At 39.9% G+C, this 24,149-nt stretch overlaps 1 protein-coding gene across 1 annotated transcript; it reads left to right on the top strand.

Annotated features, from left to right (window-relative positions):
* Positions 1-2,586: 2,586 nt before the first annotated feature.
* On the top strand, positions 2,587-3,012 carry LOC145408182 (protein GVQW3-like). Its single transcript, XM_080278937.1, has one exon. It carries the CDS (start codon positions 2,587-2,589, stop codon positions 3,010-3,012), a length of 426 nt encoding a protein of 141 aa, XP_080135063.1.
* Positions 3,013-24,149: the final 21,137 nt, after the last annotated feature.

Consider the following 24,149-nt stretch of genomic DNA (forward strand, 5'->3'; position numbering starts at 1 on the left):
TGATATCATGAATGATCTCCTGACTAAGCTTTCTCATCTACCTCCCGAGGAAAGGCAGGAGTTTTCGGCATTACTGCAGGAGTACCCGCAAGTGTTCCGTGCCACTCCAGGAAGAACCACTGTGTTGATGCATGATGTCGATGTTGGAGACGCAAAACCAATTAAACTGCCTCCTTACCGTGTGAACCCAGTGAAAGTTCCTCTCATCCAAAAGGAGCTTGGCTACCTGTTGGACCACAAGATGATTGAGCCCTGTCAGAGCGAGTGGAGTTCTCCTGTCACTCTAGTCCCTAAGCCAGGTGGGTCACAGCGGCTTTGCATCGACTACAGACGTGTTAATCAGATAACCAAAACAGACACTTACCCTCTCCCTCGCGTGGAAGATTGCATAGACAAGATCGGAAAGGCTAGGTACATAAGTAAGTTTGATTTGTTAAAGGGATACTGGCAAGTACCTATGACTGAACGTGCTTGGGAGATCTCATGTTTTGTAACACTAGGAAAGACTTTTGCATGTTCTGTAATGCCATATGGTATGAAGAATGCACCAGCCACATTTCAGAAGCTCATGAATGTTGTAACAGAGGGTTTGGCAGGGTGTGTTGTTTATATTGATGATGTATTAATCTTCAGTGACAACTGGAAAGATCACCTATGCCATGTCAGTAAATTTCTTGAGCGTTTGGTTCAGGCTAATCTTGTAGCTAATTTATCAAAGTGTGAGTTTGGTCACCTAAAGTTCAGTACCTTGGGTACGTAATTGGTGATGGACATGTTGCACCAGCAGGAGCTAGGGTTCAGGTTATAAGTGATCTTCCCAGTCCTAAAAGTAGGAAAGAGCTACAAAGATTTTTGGGAATGGTAGGTTATCACAGGAAATTTGTTCTTAACTTTTCATTTCTTGTATCACCACTTACAGACCTACTGAAAAAGGGAGTTAAATTTGTCTGGACCGATAACTGTGAATCCTCTTTCAGCAAACTTAAAGCTATCCTATTAAGTCAGCTAGTGCTCGCTACTCCAAATTTTGCTAAGCCTTTTAAGATGGCTGTTGATGCAAGTGATACAGGAGCTGGGGCTGTTTTGCTGCAAGAGGATGATCAGGGTATTGAACATCCTGTATCTTATTACAGTAAGAAGTTCACTCCACCTCAACAGAACTACTCAACTATTGAGAAAGAGCTTTTGGCCTTGATTTTGGGTTTACAGCATTTTTCATTTTATTTGTGTTCTGGTTTTGACCCCATAGTCATTAATACCGATCATAACCCACTGAAATTCCTTAGTAAGTTTAAAGATAAAAATCAGAGATTGACAAGATGGAGTCTACTTCTTCAGGAGTATTCATTAGACATACAACATGTCAGGGGGAAAGAAAATGTTATTGCAGATTGCTTATCTAGACTTTAGACAGATTATTTTAGAGTAATAAGAAATTTCCTTTGTAAATTTCTTTTTCTTTGTGGGGAGGTGTTACATAGCCTGTGATTTCATCATCCTTTGTGTAATTCTAACGTACAGTGTGCTGCATGTTTGATCACGAGCGTGTTCTACCTCACTCCCCCCGTCCTCCCTTATAGTAGAGTAAGTCGTTCTTTCTGTTGTTCAGAGCAGGAGTGTCAACTCTTTGTCCCCTATTGCTTCATTTGCGCGTCCTTCTTACAAGTTGTATCAAGCTCTGCCGGCCCCTATATAATGAGCTCAGTCTCTGCATTATTGCCACTTAGATCTACTCCTCATTTTGCTCACATCTCTGTCCTCCCCTGTACAGTTGTTATTATTGTGAGTGCTCAGGAAGTCTCCAACCATCTAGCAGCTGTGTAATTTGAGTATAAGTGTTGTTGCATTTTTTCTTGTACTGTTTAGCGTAAGGTGTTAATTCTTAAGCCTAGTAAGGTTTTTGTGATTCATGTGTTTTGGGTGTCAGCCCTTATTAATAATATTTTGTATCTATAATAATATATCTTGCATTCACTGAGTATTATCTGGTATTTTCATTTTATCAGGGCTGATTTAGATAAATTTACTCTTGCTAATTTCGTGTTAATAGAGGCTATTGCAGTTAACCATATATTTAACCTGTTTTTTGCCATTACATTATCCTTATGAGTCCTGAATGTTTTGTTGTTAGTTTGAGCATTAAACTTTAACTTGTAATTTTACCTAACTCTTTTGTTTTGAACCTGGAACTTTACGGGACAGTAGTGAATTTTAGTATTCTCACTTAAAGTGTACATTATCTTTCTCTGTTCCGTAACAATATATATATATATATATATATATATATATATATATATATATATATATATATATATATATATATATAGATATATATATATATATATTTATTTATTTATATTTGTTTATATTTATATATCTATATATATCTATATATAAATATATATATATATATATATATATACACACGAGAGAAAGCCAAAAATTCTACGCACTTTCACCATAAATTTCTTTAGGTTGACCGCACAGCCTTCAGTGCTCGCGCACTAAAAGGTGGTACTCTTGTGGTTACGTAACGCAGGTTTGATGTTAATCGCTCCATTTTTTTGTGCGTGTTACAGAGTAAACATGGCCGCTCGGCTGGCAGTGTGCACCAAGGAAGAACAGAGATCAGTGGTTCGATTCCTTTGGTCTGAAGGTGTGTCAGGGGCTGAAATTCATCACAGGCCTTCTGTGCAATATGGGAACAGTGCTCTACAGCGTAGAAGTGTGTATGAATGGATCGAGAAGTTCAAATATGGCTGGACAAGCATGAAGAAGGTAGAGGGAGTAGGACGCCCATCAACCTCCACCACTGATGTGAAGATTCAACTGGAGCGAGAGATGATTCTGCCGAACCGACGAGTGACCATCGATGAGGAGGCATGTTCTCTGCACATTACTCATGGCTCTGCATACGAAATCACCCACGACAAGCTTTGCTTCCATAAAGTCTGTGCAAGATGGGTGCCAAGAGAGCTTACCGAAGCGCATAAGGCTTACCGAAGCGCATAAGCGGAATCATGTGGAGATCTGTCAACGCTCACTCAACTGCTAGAACGATGAAGGCGAAGCTTTTTTGGAGGGGATAGTCACAGGAGATGAGATCTGTGTCCATCACTTTGAGCCAGAATCCAAAAGGCAGAGTATGGAGTGGAAACACCCGGGATCGCCAATGACAAAGGAAATCAAGACTCAACCTTCAGCAGGAAAAGTGATGCTAACCATTTTTGGGGACTCAAAAGGGTATACACTGGAACATTACCAGGAAAAGGGGTCTACAGTCACCAGTGTAGGCTACAGTGAAATGCTGGCAAACAAATTAAAACCAGCAATTCGCACCGAACGCCGAGGCCTATTGGCAAAGCAAGTGTTTTTGTTGCACGACAATGCACGCCCACATACGGCCACCCACAACGTTGAAACCATTGAAAAGTTGGGTTTCGAGGTGCTGGAACACCCTGCATACAGTCCAGATCTCTCCTTTTCCGACTATCACCTCTTTGGACCACTTAAAGATGCTTTACAAGGTTGTCGATTTGCTATGAGCGAAGAAGTGTAGGAAGTGGTGCATAAATTGCTGCGTGACCAGCCGAAAACCTTTTTCTCCGATGGAATAAGCAAGCTTGTGGACCGCTGGAAGAAATGCAACAAAAACCAAGGAGACTATGTAGAAAAATTATGTAATTGTTCAACCCCTGATTTTGTTTTAATAAATTACAGAAACAAGAGTGCGTATAATTTTTTACTTTCCCTCATATATATATATATATATATATATATATATATATATATTCATTGTTCGACAGCTTCAGGAAAAATATATTGGTAGGAGAAGGGATCTTTATTTTGTTTTTCTTGATTTGGAAAAGGCCTTTGACAGAGTCCCTAGAGAGGTGGTGAAGTGGGCAATGAGAAAGCTTGGCTTGGAGGAGTGGCTGGTTAGGGTGGTTATGGCTATGTATGTGGGTGCTCACACCCAGGTAAGAGTGAATGGAGATTTGAGTGATGAGTTTTCGTGAATGTTGGTGTGCATCAGGGGTCAGTCTTGAGTCCCATGCTGTTTATCATGGTACTTGAAGCCCTTTCTCGTGACTTTAAAAACGGACTCCCGTCGGAGTTGTTGTATGCTTATGATTTGGTGTTGATTGCAGAGAACGAAAGGGAGGCGGAGGAAAGGTTTAGGAAGTGGAGAGATGGTATGGGGCACAAGGGTTTAAGGGTAATTGCAGATAAAACAAAAGTGATGATATCTAGGGTTGGTGGCGGTACTGTCAAAGACGAGGGAGAGTGGCCATGTGCAGTTTGCCACAAGGGCGTGTGAAGTAATTCCATCTTGTGCGGTGTGTGTGATAAATGGGTGCATAAGAGATGTAGTGGTATCAGAGGTAGACTGTGAGATAATGCTGATTTTACGTGTATGGCATGTCGGGGTGAGCAGGTGGAGATCGTCAGACGTGAAAGGATTGAACTTGCTGGTGAATCTCTTGAGTGTGTGGAAGAGTTTTGTTATTTGGGAGACATGTTGTGTGCTGGAGATGGGGCTGGAGCTAGCTCTGTGGCTAGGGTGAGAAGTGGTTGGAAGAAGTTCAGGGAGCTCTTGCCTCTCCTGACATTGAGAGGACTCTCCCTACGTGCTAAGGGGTCTTTGTATGCAGGATGTGTTAGGAGTGTAATGCTGTATGGTAGTGAGACCTGGGCAGTGAAGGAGGAAGATATTCGCCGGCTCAGACGTACAGAAATGACAATGATTAGGTGGATGTGCAGTGCATCCCTGCGTCCAAGGCCTGGAGGGGCTGGGTTTACGATGGAAGAGTTGAGAGGTAGAATGGGACTGGAGTGTATTGGTGTTGTGATGAGGAGAGGTAGATTGAGATGGTTTGGACATGTGGAGAGGATGGGGGATGATAATTGGGTGAGGAAGGTGAGAAGTGTTAATATTGGGGGTTGGGTTATGAGGGGTAGACCGAGAAAGACATGGGACGAGGTCATTAAGTGTGACCTCAGGGTTAAGGGACTGAACAGGGAGGCTGCATTGGATCGTGCAGCATGCAGAGCCGCCATTAGGTGACCAAGGCCGACACATGCAAGCATGTTGGAGCCTTTAAAAACGAAAACGAAAATATATATATATATATATATATATATATATATATATATATATATATTAGGGTGTTCAGAAAAATCGAACTTTCAGGAACTTGAAGGGCGAAATGTTTATTCAGTTCCACTACTGGTGGGAACTACACCATTCTTTGCAATTTTTCTTTGGCCTTCTCAAACCCATGCCTCATTTCAACACAAGTTGAAGTGCAAGTGGTAACTCCCGCCTTGACTGCAGCAGGGCTTGACATGGGGGAAATCACGTTGTCTGTCGGATCTCTCCACTATGTTTGGAAGGAATCAAGGACTGAGATTGCTGAAAAGATCAAAAATGAATAATTCCAGTTAAAGACACCCTTGATTCTCCATTTTGATGGAAAGTTCTTGCCCAACATCGATGGTAGTGGCCGCAGTGATCGCCTGGCGATTGTTGTTAAAAGGACTGGAATGGAGATGATCCTGGTGTTCCTTATGATCCCTGCTGGAACGGGCTAAGCAGTGGGAGTGGCACTGCTAAGGACTCTAGATGAATGGCCGGAAGTGAAGCCCTGGACTGCTTGGCTTTGTTTTGATACCACTGCGTCTAACACCATGGTTCACAGTGGGGCCTGCTTTGTCATTGAAAGAGGTCTCCAAGTTCCTCTGTTGTTCTTGGCATGCAGGCACCATATGTGTGAACTCATTGTGGCAGGGATCTTTGACCTCTTTTTCTCTGTTCTGGTCCTGAAATACCTCTCTTTGGTTGATTCAAAGAGTTCTGGAACAAAATTGACACAGATTCCTTTGATCACTATGATGATGACCTAGATGAAAAATCTCAGTTGAGGACTGCCAACAGAGCCGAGGACATTGAATACTTCATACTCAGCCACATGGATCGTTTGCAACCCCGTGATTACCTTGAGCTCCTCCAGCTGTCTTTGGCTTTCCTCGGCAAGAAGCCAGCGTGGATGACCTTTCACCGTCCAGGTGCCTATCACAGAGCACGTTGGATGGCCAAAGGCCTTTACTGCCTCATGATCGTCCTTTTCAGAAATCAACTGAAGGATGCAGCCTCCATCCCTTTCACATGTCATCAAAAGGAGGCCATCAAACGCATCTGTGTCTTCCTTGTCACCATCTATGTGATGCACTGGTTTGAAGCCTCAGATGCTGTCAGTGCTCCAATCAATTACCTCAGTCTCCTGAAGAATATTGAAGAATTCAAAAAGGTGGATCCCGTTATAGCAAAAAAGGCACTGGACAAAGTCAAAAGCCACTTCTTGTACCTCACTGACCTGGCTTCACTAGCCATGTACTCTGACAAAGCCTCTGCTGAGGAAAAGCAGGAAATGCTGAAAAATAAGACCACAGCACTGCCGAGGAAGAAGGGTCTGCGCCGTTTGAACATGAAGACGATTGATAAGGCATCAGATCTGAGAATCTCTAAAGTTGTCACACTATCTATCTATCTATCTATATACCTAGGCTGCTTCCCCCAAGGAAAGGGAGGTAGCCGAGACAGGACGACTCACTCTCCATTTACTCATCCATTCAAACACATTTATTCGCATCTTAGCCCCAAAGGGGAGAACGGACAGATCCTCACTGCATCACAACGCACAAGGGTCAACTGTGTTGTCACACAGAAGTCGAAAATCCTCTTCCAGTGTTTGAAGCTGGATACTCAGACAAGCATCAATGACCTCTGCCCCGTCCCTGATGTCATGGCCCACCTCAAATTGGTCAATGACGCTGCTGAGCATGCAGTCAAACTGGCAATGGACTGCAACAGTGGTCTGACGAAGAATGAAGAAGAACGACAGCTGATCTTCCATATTGTGCAGCACCACAGAGCCCTCTACGACCGACCAAAAAATCCCACATGTAATAAACTGATTATGCTTGTCGTATAGCTCAAAAATATTGTTTCTTTCTGTACCACATTGTTTATTTTTATCTTTCTTCACCATACCCTTCACGTACTCAGGTTAATTAGATTTACAGAATGCAGAGGTAGTGGGGCACGACTTTCCAATGATAAAAAACCATAATTCTTTTTTTGAATGTTTTGTTTGTAAAGTGGAATCGATTGCAGACTTTGCCCACCTAAATCTGCAATTTTTTTTTCCCCCCCTGTAAGTGTTGAACACCCTATATATATATATATATATATATATATATATATATATATATATATATATATATATATATATATATATCCGTAAAACGCCTTTGTCGGTGAGGTACGAGCAAGGCCTGTGGGAAATATTTTCCCCCAGAGCAGTTGCGCTCTCTGCTTTTTAAAATAGTCGTCCCTGGTTAGAAAGCAAAGGAAAACCTGAGATAGTTAACAACTGTTCAAACGGTTTTTACAACCCAGAAATTACGTTCTCTTTGATAATTCTTATTATTGCTAAATTAAATGCTACTGTGTTTAACCCTCGTGGACAACTATATTGTAAATACATGTAAGTACTTGGAAATTTCCACTGACCTAAATGCGTCTGCACATTAGATGACGTGTCTGAACATGAAAAGGGCCTCATGTAAAAGCAGATGTGGATTTAACATATTCATGTAGATAAAGTGAATATTTGGTTTGATTTTAGTTTAATTAAAATTAAGATTAATTTGTTAGATTCGCCCTGTATATATCATGATGTAATCTAGCTGTATTTAAGATTGTAATTAATTAAGAGTTGGCACCTATACCATTCTATGAGGGAGATAGAGGTTTGCCTAGTTACAGTAGCTCACTCTGATCATAGACAAGGTCCAAGCACGTTGTACAGTACATACGCACCTCAAGGACGCTTGACAGCCCAAGCAACAGACAGAAAAGCAGGCTTGTCGTCATCTGTGCGACACTTCCTAACTAAGTAGCCTTTACGAACTGGCCAGTTCAAGACGGGATTAGCTGGAAGATAGAAGAGTAATAGTTAGGTGAGTTAAGGTGTATGTTACGGTTCACCTAACCCTATGAGACTTGTTTGAATTTACTTAAGGACACTTTTAGGGACGAGTAAGGACCTACGAGTTGCTTACTAGAATATAATAGAAATTTCTTACATCTTGGTGCCCGACCGAGGATACCGATTTATACAAATATTTCTGACATTTTGGTACCTAGAGTAAGGATACCGACTTGTATAATTTAAACATCTCTGACATTTTGGTGCCCCAGAGAGTGAGGAGTGCAGACTGTGACTGAATTAGTCACAAGCAAGTCAGTCTTTTCACTAACTTTTGAAGCAAATTGGAGTCCGTAGGCTGTCCAGGGCAGGAGGAAGAGTGAGCTAAAAAAGTGTTTTTTTTTTTGCGGTCGGGAAGCGTAACTCACTTCATCAGGTATATAGCAGTGTTCCAGTGGCCACTGTGCTACTTGCAAGACGAAGATTGGGAGGCAGCTTCTGTGCCTTATAACACAAAAAAAATATGTTATTCACTAATTTCAAACAATAAAAACACTTATTTGCACTGTACTGTGGTATGGACGTAATTTACAAGTGCAAAATTACACGCGCTACACTTAGCACTAGACATGCTACGTGAACGTAAGAGTAACTGAAATGATAACACAACGTTTTTCCTTATGATTCTTTGCATTTTCTCACTAACTATATCATTTACTATTATCACTTATTACTACAGTGTCACTTATAAGGTGCTGAAGTAAGGGTTTCGTTGAGTTTACAAATGAAGGAAAGGAATGTATCGCTTGACCTTACCGAGATTAGTCACTTAGTTATTTGCTTTTCTATCACTTATTGTTAGTTATGCCCTTTCTAAGGAGAAGAGAGGAGGAGGAAGAGGGGAAGGTGGATTGGGAAGGCAGGGTAAGGAGAGGCAGGGTGGGGCAAGGAGAGGAAGAGTGGAGTGAAGGGAGACAGGATAGTGTAGGAAAAGTCTGGGACAGAGTAGGAAGTTGCATGAATAAACAGGTGAAGGGAAGGCAAGGTACAGAGAATCCGAGTACATTAAGGAAAGGGAGAGTAGGAAAGAGAGAATGCAGTATCAAGAGAGGCAGAGTAGGACAAGGAGAGGTTAGGAAGGGTAAAAGGAGGCTGGGTAGGGAAGGTAAATTCATGGAAGGATGGGGAAATAAGAAGAGGGAAGGCATGGTTGGGAGAGGCATAATAGGGTAAGGAGAGGCAGGGTAAGGCAAGGAGAGGCAGGGTAAGTTCAAGAGAGACTAGGTAGTGTAGGAAACGTCAGGGCAAAGTAGGGAGAGGAATGAGAAAATAGGAAGACGGTAGTTAGACCGGGAAGAGGCAGGGTAGAGTAAGGAGAGGCAGGATAAGGCAAAGAAGGGCAGGGTAAGATAAGATGTGGGGTAGGGAAAAGAGGTGAGGTAGGGTAAAGAGAGGCACAGTAGTGTAGAGAAGGACAAGGCAGGGCAGGAAGATAGGAAGAGGAAAGGCAGGGTAGGGGAGGGTAGGGTAGGGAGAGGCAAGGTAATGTAAGGAGAGGCAGAGTAGGGTAAAGAGAGCAGGGTAGCGAAGGAAATGCCAGGGCAGAGTAGGGAGAGGCATGAAAAGATAGGAAGAAGGACAGTATGGTAGGGCAGGGCAAGGAGAGGCAGGGTAGAGTAAGGAGAGGAAGGGTAGTGTAAGGAGAGGCAGTCCAGCATAAAGAGAGACAGGGTAAGGGTAGCAAAATGCAAAGCAGGGAAAACCAGGGTAGGGTAAGGATGAGCGGGGAAGAGTAGGGAGATGCAGGGCAGGGTTGGGAGAGGCAGTGTTATATGCTCTAATTTTAGCCTTGTCACTGGATGTAGCCGAGGGATTTAATTAAATGGAGAGAGATATGGCAGATGTATCGTGGATTTACGGCTGCCCCTCTATCACCACAATACAGTATACACAATATACAAATTACTTGAATGTTTACTGCTCTACCCCCCGTGAATAATGATTCTACAGTAAGTTTGCAATCCTAACTTGCATTCTGTGCATAGCCAATAGTAATATACCGGTATCAAATATGATGCAGGAGATTATAAAGACAACTGGTGATGGGCTATGCACATAAAATGATCTGAACCTACTCATACTATATTCTTCCCAGGGCATCATTGTTTGTTTGATCAATTGCATGGTTTCAAACTTACAGTAGGTGCTAAGTCAATATGTGTACTCATGTTTAAATCCATCACATGTAGTGGCTGGAAGCGCTTACGAGTGTGACTGAGGATGGCATAGTGGTTTTTCATAACTAAGGTGGACAAAGATGGTGTAAGCACAGCACATTAGTCAGGTGCTATGTAAAGACTTGAAGCTGAAGTATGAGATGATGGTGTATCTGGACAAATTACGAAGACTGATGTGTTATGAGTGAAGCAGAAGAAGTGTGAATGACCGATGAGCTGATGATGGGTGAGTTTATCTCGAGTAAATGTGAAGCTGCAGTGCTGATGAATGTCATGGTTTCTTTTGATGGCCATTTCACAAGGGACTGTTACAGCTAGCTAAAACGTGAAGATGTATGCATGACAAGGGTGAAAAGCATGTAAAGATGTGCGACATTTACGTTCAATTGCTGATTCACTAGCGAAAGTGACAGTGTCAAGTTTTGCAGAGACCATGATGAGTTCTGTGTTAGTATTGATGGTGATCAACGTGTCATCTTTCTTAGAGGGGAAAGGGTGTATTTGATAGACTGTGAATAGTTCATTTGGTATGAATGGTATATTAACTACTATTGATGTCGGTTTGAGAGTTGCTTTTTAGTATGGGTAATATAGCATGAAATTCTTTCCTTTAACCAACGGTTTTACATCATTTTATGTGTTTATATATGCCTTGACTTATTATTTGACGTAAATCGTGAATTGGCAGTAAGTTAATGATCTTGCGATTATCAGCATTGGCAATAACGTTCATGAAACCTTGATAACGAGCCCTGGTATTGTCTAACTGAAGTATTATTATGTCAATATGTTCTATGACCACTGAAAACTTTTGGAAAAGTGCCGTATTCCCTCCCAGTGCATTTATTTTCTCCACACTCTTGAATTGTTTATTTCTGCCTTTCTGAGATTTTTCACAATCGTCATCATTGCAGTGTTCTTTGTATCAGGTAGCTTCTGTTGATGTCAAGGTTTGAACTATCCTATTATATCTGTTATTTTTTCAAGATTTTTTTCTGTATCCAATCCAAAAAAAAATGTTACCCATAATATGTCTGCCTAGATCGAACAAACCGAGTCTGTCACTTGTATGTGCGATGTTGTTTGTGTCTCTAGTGTCTCAATCCCACGTGATGGGATATCATGGATCATGGTAAGCATGAGGGTTTTTGCTTCTTCTAGTTTCCATTCTGCCAACTTCATGAATTCAGTCACTTCCTAGCTTCTGACGAAGAGCTTGTAATCACTGCTCCCAAAGTCCTAAGTGGTCTGGCAATGTTCTCCATCATCACTGGTAAGTCGCTGATAGTATCCAAACTAATTTCATTACTTATTACATCCTGTACAACTGCCGTCGAGGCTGTTGGGGCGATAAAGCACCCTTGCTTCAATAATAATGAGGGTGTAAATGAGTCGATCCTCTCGCTATATACAGCAGAATCCATGGAATAAGTCTTCTCATTGTTACCTACCGAGAAAATAACTTTAAGTAGCTAATTCAGTCATGCTAAGGAAGATGATAGTGATGATCAGCATTATAAACTGCAGCATGGAGAACAATAACTGCTTGATATTTCACCTATAGAAGGAGTTTAAATCGATTCCTAGATCATGTAAATGCTGTACTGTGGCAGTTGCTGTAACAGTCGCACCTATGTTTGTGTGGTATGCGACCGTAATTTAATCCTGTATGTATTAATTTCTTCTTGTTTACTGGCATCGTATGCTAGGATGTTCAGTTGTATACGATGTTTCATAATTGCTGGCTAAATTCCTTGAGACCCTTTTTAAATTATCAGTGTGAATTTGTTTTTCTTCGCCACTTGACAGCGACTTAATTACTACTTTATTTGCTGTTTTCTTAATAACTCTGTACGGGCCAACAAATTTTTTGTGCCAGTTTATTGTCTCTAGTGTGAATGCCATAGACTAGGTCACTCATGTTAATATTTGATTCTTTGACCTTTGTGTTACATGATTCAGTCATTTCTTCCTCTGACCTCGTTCACTGTTTCTTGACTTTTGTTTGTATCTCTTAAAATTCAGGTAAACGAAGTTTAGGGTAATTGTCATAATTGCATGCTGGCAGTTTTTCACATTCTAGGATCTCGTATGGAAAACGTTTGTCTGTCCCGTAGATAATGAAATGAGGTTGTTTATTGCACAATTAATTGATGCTTCCACTCTGGGAATCCAATCATCCCAGCTTGCGTAATTCTCACTGAGAGTGTGTCGTAGCATGTCCAAGACATCTTTGTTCTGTCTCTCGATCAATCCACTGGACGCTGGATGATATGACAAGACATTAACCTTTTTTATATTGTACTGTTTACATATTTCTTGTAGGATTTCAGAGTTAAATTCACCTCTGTTACCACTTATTAGTGCCCGTGGTGTGGTGATTCTACAGATAATATTATCTATAATTACCTGTGCAATTTTTTCTGCTGTCTTATCTTTAAATTGAACTAAATCACATACCTTGAGAAATGGTCAGTAGCCACGAAGATATACTGATTATAACTGTTAGATAAGGGTAACTTAAGTAAGTCAACCGCAGCAATGTCCCACGGTTCATGTGCTACAGGATATGTGCCTAATTTTGCAGGGGCGACGGTATAACCTTTGTGTCTTGCACAAGACTCACATTTATCAATGTATTCATGTATGTCTTCTCGTAATGATGGCCAGTAGTATAAAATACGGGCCTGTTTGACCGTCCTATCCTTGTCAGGATGTCCTACATGTGGACTATCGTGCATTGTCTTTAAAATGTGAGGTATCATTGAATTAGGTAACATTAATTGTTTGTTATTTCCTCTATGATTTGGTTGTCCTGGGTTTACCGTACAAGGCCTTGTTGACTATTGTGAATTGTTTGAGTGGTGTATGTAACTTGGGTAATTATAATATGTCCTCGCCATTCTCCAAACTGTATTAAACTTTAGACCACGTGCGATCAAGTCTGTTTGTGAGATTCCGTCATGGTTGGAGATTAGCGTTCTCTTAGACTTAATACAGTGACATGAGTTGGGTTCTTTGATAAAGCATCAGCCGCTGAATTTATTTTGCCCTGTATATAGTGAGTATGTATATTGTCATTTTCAACTGTACATTTCCATCTTGCTTTCCTCCCAGAGAGGAGTTTTTTCCTGAAACATATCCACGAGTGGTTTATGATCTGTGAAAAGATGGATTTCGTAATCATATACCAAATCACGAAACTTTTGTAATGCAAAAACCACTGCTAGAGCCTCTAGGCTTGCAGTGCAATAATTTTTCTCTGTACCATTTTTTTGTCTGCTAGCGAATGCAGTCAGTTGATATTCTCCACTCTTATCTTCTTGTATCAATATGGCCCCCAATCCTTTTAAGAGATGCATCTGTGCAAATTATAAAGTAAATACTCTCTTTCGCTCCTCTCCCCCACTGAAATTTTGTTTTGTTTTTTCAGTAGTTGGAATTAAGGTTCTGATATTTTAGCAAATCCATGTATAAGAGCACGATAGTAACGTGTTAGACCTAGAAACTGTCTTACTTCATCCATATTTGTTGATTCAGGGAAATCTCTCACTGCTGTTGTTTTATCATCTGAAATGTGTATACCTTCTGCATCCAGTCGTTGGCCTAGAATTTTAATTTTCTTAAAGCCATATTTACATTATGACAGCTTTATTTTTAAACTAGCATTGGCAAGCTTGTGTACGAGCTGGTCTAATTTCTGTAAATGTTCATCTATTGTGTGTGTTGCGATTATGATGTCATCGAGACAGACAAAAATACCATCTCCTAACATGCCTGATAATACGCTATTCATTAATTGTTTGGATGAGCCTGGAGCTGTCCTTAATCCCATTGGCATTCTTTTATACTGATAATGACCACTGTTTGCCGAGAAAGCAATGTACCTGCGTGAGTAGTCATCTAACTCAATTTGGTAATAGCCACTCAGCAAATCGATTGTGGAAAAGACATTATTTTCCGGCCCAATATTTTGCAAGACGTCACTGAACAATGCCATAGGAAATTGGTCTGGGATTGTGTGTTGGTTTATTTTGTGGTAATCAATGACCACACACATTTCACCGTCATGCTTGGGCACAAAAGACAGTGGTGCTTTCCGTGGCAACACTGATGGTTCAGTAATACCCAATTTTAACATTTCATCAACATTTTGATATTGCTTGGGTATGTTGTGAGTGTACTACCCAGTAACTCGTATGCTGGTACATATATCGGTTGTGTGTCCTGGAGTACGTTAATCTTGTGTTTAATAAGGTTAGTAGAACCTAATTTCTCACCATGTAATGCGACTGTCCGTCGTGTTTTTGTAATAAAATAGTAGATCATTTTTCACATCAAAATTTCTTAAGTGAATCAAATTCTCCTTTATGCACTCTCTGTCTGTTGGTTTTATCTTACTTGATATTCCACTTATTGTTACTTCGCGTTTACGAGTTGGACAAGTCTCTAAATTGCATATACACGTTGCATACACCTTTTCCGATCTGCATTTCTCCATTCATCTGATTAATTAGGAACAAATGAGTTCCCCCATTGTTATTCATCCGACGTAGGACATTATCCACAAAGATTCTTTCACTTCACAAGATTCTTCTGAGACAGTAACCGTTCAATTGGTGGGAGGAGGAATGGAAGTCAAATGTAGCCTATTGACGCTACTTCACCACGCTGGGTCAACAGAGCACAGTGCAGATGCACTTCTTCCTTATTTTGCTTGTTGTTGCTGTGGTTCCTCATTTGGTTTGTAGTTTTGTTCTCACTGTATTCGCCTGTAGTTTGATTGATTGTTGCTTGTAGAGCAGTCGTAGATTGTTTTGATTGTGAACTGTTTCTTAATTTGTTCGTTGATTGTTGATAAAGACGTTAATCAGCTTCGGTACAACTTCCATACAAAGTCGTGGGGCATAGATATTTGCTGTTCTCTACCAGTGACAATGGACGTAGCCAAGGGTTTTAATTTGATGGAGAGAGATATGGTAGATGTATCGTAGGCTGCGGTTGCCCCTCTATCACCAGTGGTTTGGAACATGGGTGGTTGCCAGTAAAATGGTGGGGCGTTGAGTAGAGTGAATGGGTTGCTCTCTCTCTCTATCTCACTTTCCCTCTCTGTATTTCTTTCAATGTAAGTGAGGTGAGTTATAGTCACTTCTTAGGTTAAGGAGTTTTATTGTACAAAGTTGTATAGAGATGTGATTGAAAGTGTAACGTAATTTGATGGCGAACCTCCTAAGGTGGTACCAATCTTAAGTGGCGGTTTGGGTGGGGCACGAACCTCTGTACAGTGATGCCACGTGTTCCATACCCGCTATGTGAACGGCTCTGATATATGTAATAGGCATCACAATAAGATAAACACATAAGAATATAATGGTAACGTGTGTATTATAATATATGAAAGAACAGTAAACTGATTATGCGTAAAATATTTATACGGCAATACAGAAACGTGGCATAATTATTTTACAGTGTTGTTTAAAAAAAAGTAGTCACTTTTATTGGCTGTTACCGTATTTCTGGGGTTGGTAATAATGTCACAATTATGATTATAAGATAATGTGCAGGAATATAAGCAAAAATATGCCAGTTTCTTAGTAAAAAAAAAAAATAATACATTAAACCCTCGTGAGAGGCAACACTCACACACACCCAGTCCCACCTGGCCAGAGCTTCGTCTGTCCTAGGCCTGTTTGGGGACACTTAAAAAAAGATGCGCCAAGACTTTAACCTCCTGGGTGGTGTGGAAATAAAGTCAAATTTACAATATGTACATTATGACGTAAAAGAAAATAACCAAAATGTATCCTAAAATACCACAGACGAGAGAGAGAGAGAGAGAGAGAGAGAGAGAGAGAGGGGGGGGGGAGGCAGACCAGGGGAAATGTTGAGTGCAGCTTAGTGAGAGATGAAGGAAGGGAGGGAACGAAGGAGGGAGAGAGTGATTGAATGAAAACAAATCATGGCGCCACAACAATGAGGTTATCTGGCGCCATATGTAAAACAGTAATATTTTTAAACATAATTAGATATAATAAACACAAAATAAAGAAATGAAAGCACAAGTTTATAAATCACTCATAAAAGAAACAAAATTCCCAAGGGTGGCGCACATCTCCCCTAGGAGAGAGAGAGAGAGAGAGAGAGAGAGAGAGAGAGAGGCATCGCGAGTATGGAAAACGTGGCAACACTGTACAGAGGTTCGTGCCCCACCCAAACCGCCACTTTAGAATGGTACGACCATAGCCGACCCAATCTCCTGTCTTGTGCCCTCGATTTACTTTCAGGCTATATCGGACTTATATCATCCTCTGACTTCCGGATAAAGTGTGTGGTCATATGTGTGCGTACGTATGTACATGTATGTGTGTGTATGTATGTGTGTGTATGTAGGATCACACTTCCAACACATGAACAGCTCAGGTCATCCTGTGTTTGGAAAACTTGCCTGTCTGGCTACGGGGATGTGTAGCTAACCTCTTCCTGGAGAACTGAGACATAACTACCTATAGGGATGTAGTTACATAGTTACATATTAATGCCTACAGCCTTTTTTCTCCTCACTTCCACCTCCTTCCCTTTGGAGATGCTATTAGATGTGTCACTGGGTGGTACTGGTGGCAATTAGGTGTTCAGTGCATTACCCGGTTGCTGGGTTGGGGAAAAAGGGGGTAGCTGGGATATGTAGTGCCACTGTGGTGACCAATAGGTGACTGAGTGATGTTAGACATTCAGGCAGATAGGAAGGGAGCCAATGTGACCGACTCACTGAGCATAATCAAGCCTTACGCAAGAATAATTGAGCATGAAAAAAAAATCCTGTGGGCTTTGAGAAGAGTGTTTTCACCGTATTGACAGTCCTTCTGGAAGAACTGTTGCAGAAGAGTGATTGCACCGTATTGACAGTCCATCTGGAAGAGCTGTTGCAGTTAAAGGGTTAATTTTTCATCTGTGGGGGCACATTCTTTCATTCTTTCCTCTCTCTCCCTAATCTTTTGTCTTCATAACTTTTGATTCTCCTGCTTCATTTCAATGGTCTTGGATACTTTGGCAAACTCAAAATATTCTGGACCCATGACCTCTCTTTCTCACCGTCCAATGATCATTAAGGAAATTGCAGTCCTCTTTGAAGATCCAGCTTCAGAGTACATAACACCAAACAGGAGTTTCATGCTCAGCAGTAACTCTTGCTCATGAGCTCACGGGGTTTCCATTCATCAAAACATGTGATTAAATAACTTCATGATCCGCTCGTGAAGATTTTAGTGTGTGGTGACAATATACAGTTCGTGGAACGTCTTCAAAGATGCTTTTATAAACACCACTAGTTCTTTGGCCACATCACTGCTAGTTCCTGAGAGGCTTTGCATCTTGACTCGTTGGAGGAAAAAAAAAAAAAAGATGTTCTGTAACATCTGTCATGGTGGGAAGCTGCCTTACTAAAGATAAATCCTCCTTCCTGAGGTACCTTACCTGTAGAAGATACAGACTCACTTGATACTTTTTGTCGCCATCCGTGAAAGAAATTAGATTCACTATGGTCATAGCACACGGCTGTGAGGTTGTCATTATCGTACCCTGGCAACCTACCAGACAACAGGGCATCCTATTTCGCATCATATTATACACGAATATTGTTATACAAGAACGTATTATACATGAATCACACGCATATCATATTATGCAAGAAACTGGAAGCACAGTTGACGGGAATATTGCCAGGATATGATAATGGCAACCTCAGAGTCGTGCACCGCGACTGTAGTAGTGGTACGACACGTCACAGATGACAGACTTGCAAGGGCCTTGGGGAAGTGGAAAGAACGACCCAGTTGACAATTTTTCAATTTTTCTGTGATTTACTTTGGTGCAAAAGGTGTCAGTTTAGCATATGAGTATTGCAGGAACTTGAAATCTGTTTTTGGAATGCCAATATATATACACTAACTAAATGGACTGATTAGGAAAAGCCAAGTTCATTAAAGCTGAAAGTTTGTTCAGCCCGAGAATCCCCCCTTCAGGTGAATACTCAAGCACATGTTTAAAAACAAATAAGTGCAATACCTTTTTCTGGTGTTAAATGAAAAATACTCATTTACCCATTTTACACTAACGTGGCCCACATTTTCATCCATTGCATTTTATTTCTCATCCATGTCATGGCACTTCATGACCAGTATAGCATTTCTGTAATCTGTTATTACAACTCAGCAAGCATGATGGGTAGACAGCTATTTCAGGCAAGGTTGCAGTAACATATGAACTGTGACCCATTGTCCCCCGTCAAACAAGCATTGTTCGTTATACTGTACACAACGAGAGGTCAGTGGGCTCCGTGGAGTTAGTTAAATTTATGATCTCCGCTAAAAAGAGGTTCGTTATAGCGAGGTTTTATAATTATATATATATATATATATATATATATATATATATATATATATATATATATATATATATATATATATATATATATATACATATATATATATTTGTGGTTGGTGGGGGAGCACCATCCACTCACTCGATGTAGTGCTGCTCTTGGATGTCTGTCCTTTCCTTTCCTCCTTCTTTCTTTCCTTCCGCTTCTGTCATTCTTCATTCTTTTCTCCTCATTCTGCCTACGGGTGACTTTACACTCCTTCTTATATCCGTCTTTTATTCATTCTTTCCTCTTCCTTCGGCCTATGGATGACTCTACACTAAGTGACAAGTCAAATGGTTTCCTGTACACCAGGAAACCATTTTCTATGCTGGGTGGTAACCATATAACCAAATTATGGCGCATGAGGGTTTAGTGGGTAATTACGGCACTCCAATCGGATTCAGCCGGTGAAGGTGTATATCCAAGGGGTGGTTGGGGTTTATTTCTCACGCAATGCCACTCATGGATGAATGAGGCCGGTCACTCTCATCTTAAATGTCAGGACCAACTTGTACGCTCCCCATAGGGCAATGTAGAATTGGATGATTGATATATATATATATATATATATATATATATATATATATATATATATATATATATATATATATTTGTGTGTGTGTGTGTGTGTGTGTGTGTGTGTGTGTGTGTGTGTGTGTGTGTGTGTGTGTGTTCTTACCTAATTGTTCATACCTAATTGTATCTTTACAGGAATGAGTCAAGCTCGTACTGTCCCGTGTCTTAAACCATATTTATCGTACATATCCTTAAATTTGTGAATTGTTTTGGCACACACTATTTCATTCGGTAGTGCATTCCATTAATCAATTGCTCTGTTTGGGAAACTGAATTTCCTTACGTCTTTATCACCTCTCTTCTTATGCAGTTTTTTCCAGTGTCCTCTTGATGATGCTTCTCCATATGTTAAGTAATCATTTATGTCTATTTTCTCCTTCCCTGATGTGCACTTATATAGCATTATCATGTCACCTCTTTTCCTTCTCTCCTGTAGTGTTGGTAGATTCAGTTTATTTAGTCTTTCTTCGTAGCTTAGGTCCCTTAAGCTTGGTATCCATCTTGTAGCTGCCCTTAGAACTTTTTCAATCTTGTCTATGTGCTTTTTGAGATGAGGACTCCAGACTACTGATGCATATTCCAGGGTTGGTCTAATGAATGATGTTATTATCCTTCTTAGCATGTGTTCATTTATGTATGTGAATGCTATTCTCATATTTGCAAGCAGTGTATACATGTTCCGTACCTTCTCGCTGATGTGCTCAGCCGGAGATAGTCTGTTCTTGATAATCACACCTAGGTCTTTCTCTCTTTCTGATGTGTATAGGGTTTTATTTTCTAACTTATAATCCCAATCAGGTCTTTTTCCACTTTTACCAAACTTGATTACATGACACTTGTCCACATTGAATTCCATTTGCCATGTACTACTCCATTCATGAAGTTTATTTAATTCTTCTTGTAGCTCTTTACAAGAGTCTGTGTTAGTAATTCTCCTTTGTATATTTGCATCATCTGCAAACATTTTCAGATAGCTCTCATTTCCAGTGTTACTGTTTATATCATTTATATACACTAAAAACATGATTGTTGCCAGCACTGAACCCTGTGGTACTCCACTAGTCACTTCTTTCCATGATGAGTAGTTTCCTCTTAGTACTGTTCTCATTTCTCTTTTTATGACAAAGTCTTGCATCCAACAAAACAGTTTGCCTCGAATTCCTCCTTGATGGTACAGGTTCCATAAAAGTCTTTGGTGTGGTACTGTGTCAAAAGCTTTCTTGAAATCTAAATAGATACTGTCCACCCATCCTTCCGTTTCCTGTATTGTGTTTGTTACTCTGTCATAGTAGCTCAACAGATTAGTAACACATGATTTTCCTTTTCTGAAACCAAACTGTCTTTCTGTTATCATACTGTGTTCTTCTAGATGATTTACCCAAGCTTTTCTTATAAGCTTTTCTAATACCTTGCTTACAACACTGATCAGTGATACTGGTCGATAGTTGAGTGGATTTTGTCTGTTTCCTTTCTTGAATAAGGGGACAATATTTGCTTTTTTCCAAATATCAGGTAGTTTACCTTGACTCAAGGATTTCTTGGAAATTAAAAATAATGGTCTACTTAACTCCTTTGCACATTCTCGTAATACCCAACATGAAATTTCATCAGGACCACTTGCTTTTCCTCTGTCTAATCTACTTAACTCCTCCTGTATTACTTTTTCTGCTATTTGTATATCTGGTAGTATGTGTGGACATGCATGTTCCACATAGTCCCTCTCAAATTTTTTTTCTTCTGTAAAAACTAATTGGAAATTCTTATTTAGTGCTTCACAAATATCTTTCTCTTGTGTATAAGTGATTCCCTCGTCCGTAATGGATTGTATTATATCTTTTACTTTGGTTTTGCTTCTGATGTAGCTGTAAAACAGCTTTGGTTGATCACTACTTTTATTTATTATATCCTCCTCAAACTGTTTTTGGGCTTCCCTCCTTATTCTTCTATAATCGTTTCTTGCCTGTTTGTAATTATTATACGCCCTTTCACTATTGTGTCTTCTGTATCTATTCCACAACAAATCTCTTCTTTCTTTTGATTTTTTACATTCTGTATTGAACCATTTCTGTATTTTCTTATCTGCTTCTTTGTGCTGTGGGATGTACTTCTGGACTCCTGTTTCATAAAATTCACAAAATTTTTTAGATACAGCGTTTAAATCTTGTCCTCTAAGCTCATTTTCCCAATCAACTTCTAAGAAATACTTCTTTAGGTCTTGATAATTTCCCCTTTTTATAGTTTAGGCTCTTTTTGTAACTGTCATTGCTGTTTACTATGTCATATGCTATCCTGAAGTTATAATTTAGTACTGCATGATCGCTTTTGCGGAGTGGAGGGTGATATATTAAACTGTCAATATCATTTTCTTGCCTAGTAAATATTAGATCTAGCACTGAAGGTACATCAAGTCCTCTTTTTCTGGTGGTTTCCCTCACATGTTGCGTTAGGAAAAACTCTTGCACGAGAACCAGGAGCTTTTGGTCCCAACAGCTTTATTGGCTAATTATATCTAGAGTATTCCAATTTATATTTGTACTGAAATCCCCAGTTAGTATAATTCTTTCCGATTTCTCTTCCATTTTATGTAGTAATGATCTTAAACTCTGAATTGTACTCTCTGCCAGGTCCTCATATTCGTCCCTTTCCCATGTGTTTGATCTGGGTGGCATGCACAAATTGGCTACAATTACTTTCCCTTCAGATGTGTTGATCTCTACTGCAATCAGTTCTACTTGTGATGGTATATCTAGTTTTATTTCATTGACTTTTAGATTTTTCTTAGTTGATATTATAATTCCTCCTCCTTTTTTTAAATTTCTGTCTCTTCTCCATATATTGTATTCCTCTAAGTTTAGTATGTCATTGGATATCCTTGGTGTTGATTTTGTTTCAGTTATGCATATTATTTGTGGTTCATTTTCTCTGACATAATCATTCATCTCTAGTAATTTAGATACCATTCCATCCACATTTGAGTACATCAACTTTATCATCTAGTTTATATACTTGCCATGACATGGTTCTACTACGTTCCTCCTTTTTATTCCATCCTGTTTGTGTACCACTTTCATACCTGCAATCCTATTACTTTGTAAAAAAAATTTCTTCTTCTCCTCTTCTGATCTTCTCTCATTTTTTGTTTTTGCTCCCTCCCTTTTCTCTTCCAGTAATTCCAGTTCCTCTTGTGTTAGGCATTTTTTTATCCATACATTTTTGAACTCTTCTTTTTCCATAAGATTCTTTGCATTTTTTAGTATCTCTTCCACAGTGTTTACACTCTGGAAAGTCACCTTTAGAGGTCTTGTCTTGCTTTTCTCGTATTTCCCTAACGTTTTGTGTTCCTCTATGTCTTTACTGCAGATTTCCTCTGATACTTCTTTCAGTAAGCTCATTACATTTGCCATCTCCTTTTTGTCCCTTGTGATCTTGTTTTTTACTTCTTCCTCTTCTATAGCAGTGATTACTATAGATTTGTTTATATCTACTGAATCTCTTACTAACTTTGGATTGTTTTGGATTTTTCTTTTCACTTCCTTTTTAATGCTTTTTTCCTCCACCCTTGTTTCTAAGTCTTTCTTTACTTTCACCATTTCAGCATACGTGGTTTCCACATCATTTTTGTAGCTTTCCACAGCTTCATTCACCTGTGTTATCTTCTCCTCAATATCACTGCTCTGGTCTATAAGACTGCTTACTTGCCTAATTGTCTCTGTGTCATTTTTGAACTCTTCCGTAACACTCTCGTGATTGACTACTGTTCTTGCCATTTCACTCATTTTCTTCCTAAGTGTACTCAATTCCACTGTTAGCTCACTGATGGTTGTGTCTTTCTTATTGGCCTCCCTTCCTAGTTTTTCTATTTCTTCCTTTTGCAAGTGCATCTGCTTCTTTGTTTCATCAATTTCATTTTTGAAAGCCATTTCTAGTTTGTGTACACGTTCAACCAGTCTATTGTGAGTCTCCACTTCAACCAGTTCTTGGTAGAAATCATCATTTTGCTTTTTACCTTTGTCCCTTTTCTTTTCCAAATTTGCTTTACTAAAGTATGTATCCATTTTGCAATACTAAAGAACAGAGTATGTACTTACAGAGTATGTACACTTTCCCCGTGTTGCTGTAGTGTAAAAAAACCTCAGCTGACTCAGCGCATTTTTTCCTCTTGGTTCTCTTTTCTGTTTGAATAAGTCTTGTTTAAACTTATTATTTTTTTCCTTTTAATAATGAAAAATCATTTAGTCTAACCTGGTACAGAGCTTGACTCATACAAAGATACTAATTTAGGTAATGCCACTGGCCATGTTGGTTCGGTATGGAGTGCCGATGTCGGACGTCTGCCTCGATTGATTCCCTTTGTGTGTGTGTGTGTGTGTGTGTGTGTGTGTGTGTGTGTGTGTGTGTGTGTGTGTGTGTGTGTGTGTTTGAAGGTCTGTCGGATCATATGATTGTGGTATGCAAGATCAAACTGAAAGGAGTGAGGTGGATCAGGAGAGAGAGGAGCAGACAGGGAGAAAGACTGAAAGTTGAGAAGCTGAGGATCAAAGAAATGGCAGATGATTACAGGACCAAAATACGGGAGGAGTTAAAATCAGTGAATTGGAATGAAATGGATCTGGACAGCCTATGGAGTGCATATAGAGACTGCTTAGTTAGGAACGCTAAAGCAGTGTGTGGCGTGGCAAGAGTAACAACAAAGAAGAATGGTACGGTATGGTGGGATGAGGAGGTTAAGAGAGCGGTAGAGGAAAAGAGGAAGAAGTGGCTAGATTGGTTACAGGAGAGGGGTTCAGTTGAAAAAAGAACTGACTATATTGAGAGCAAGAAGCACATAAAGAGACTAGTTAAGAGGAAAAAGAAGGGGGTAAATGGTGATCTAGGAAGAATAATGAATGCGAACTACTCTGATAATAGTAAGGTATTCTGGAA

Source organism: Coenobita brevimanus, chromosome 76 (assembly GCF_032717465.1).
Source record: "Coenobita brevimanus isolate Jiangsu-jjx chromosome 76, ASM3271746v2, whole genome shotgun sequence".
NCBI lineage: Eukaryota > Metazoa > Arthropoda > Malacostraca > Decapoda > Coenobitidae > Coenobita > Coenobita brevimanus.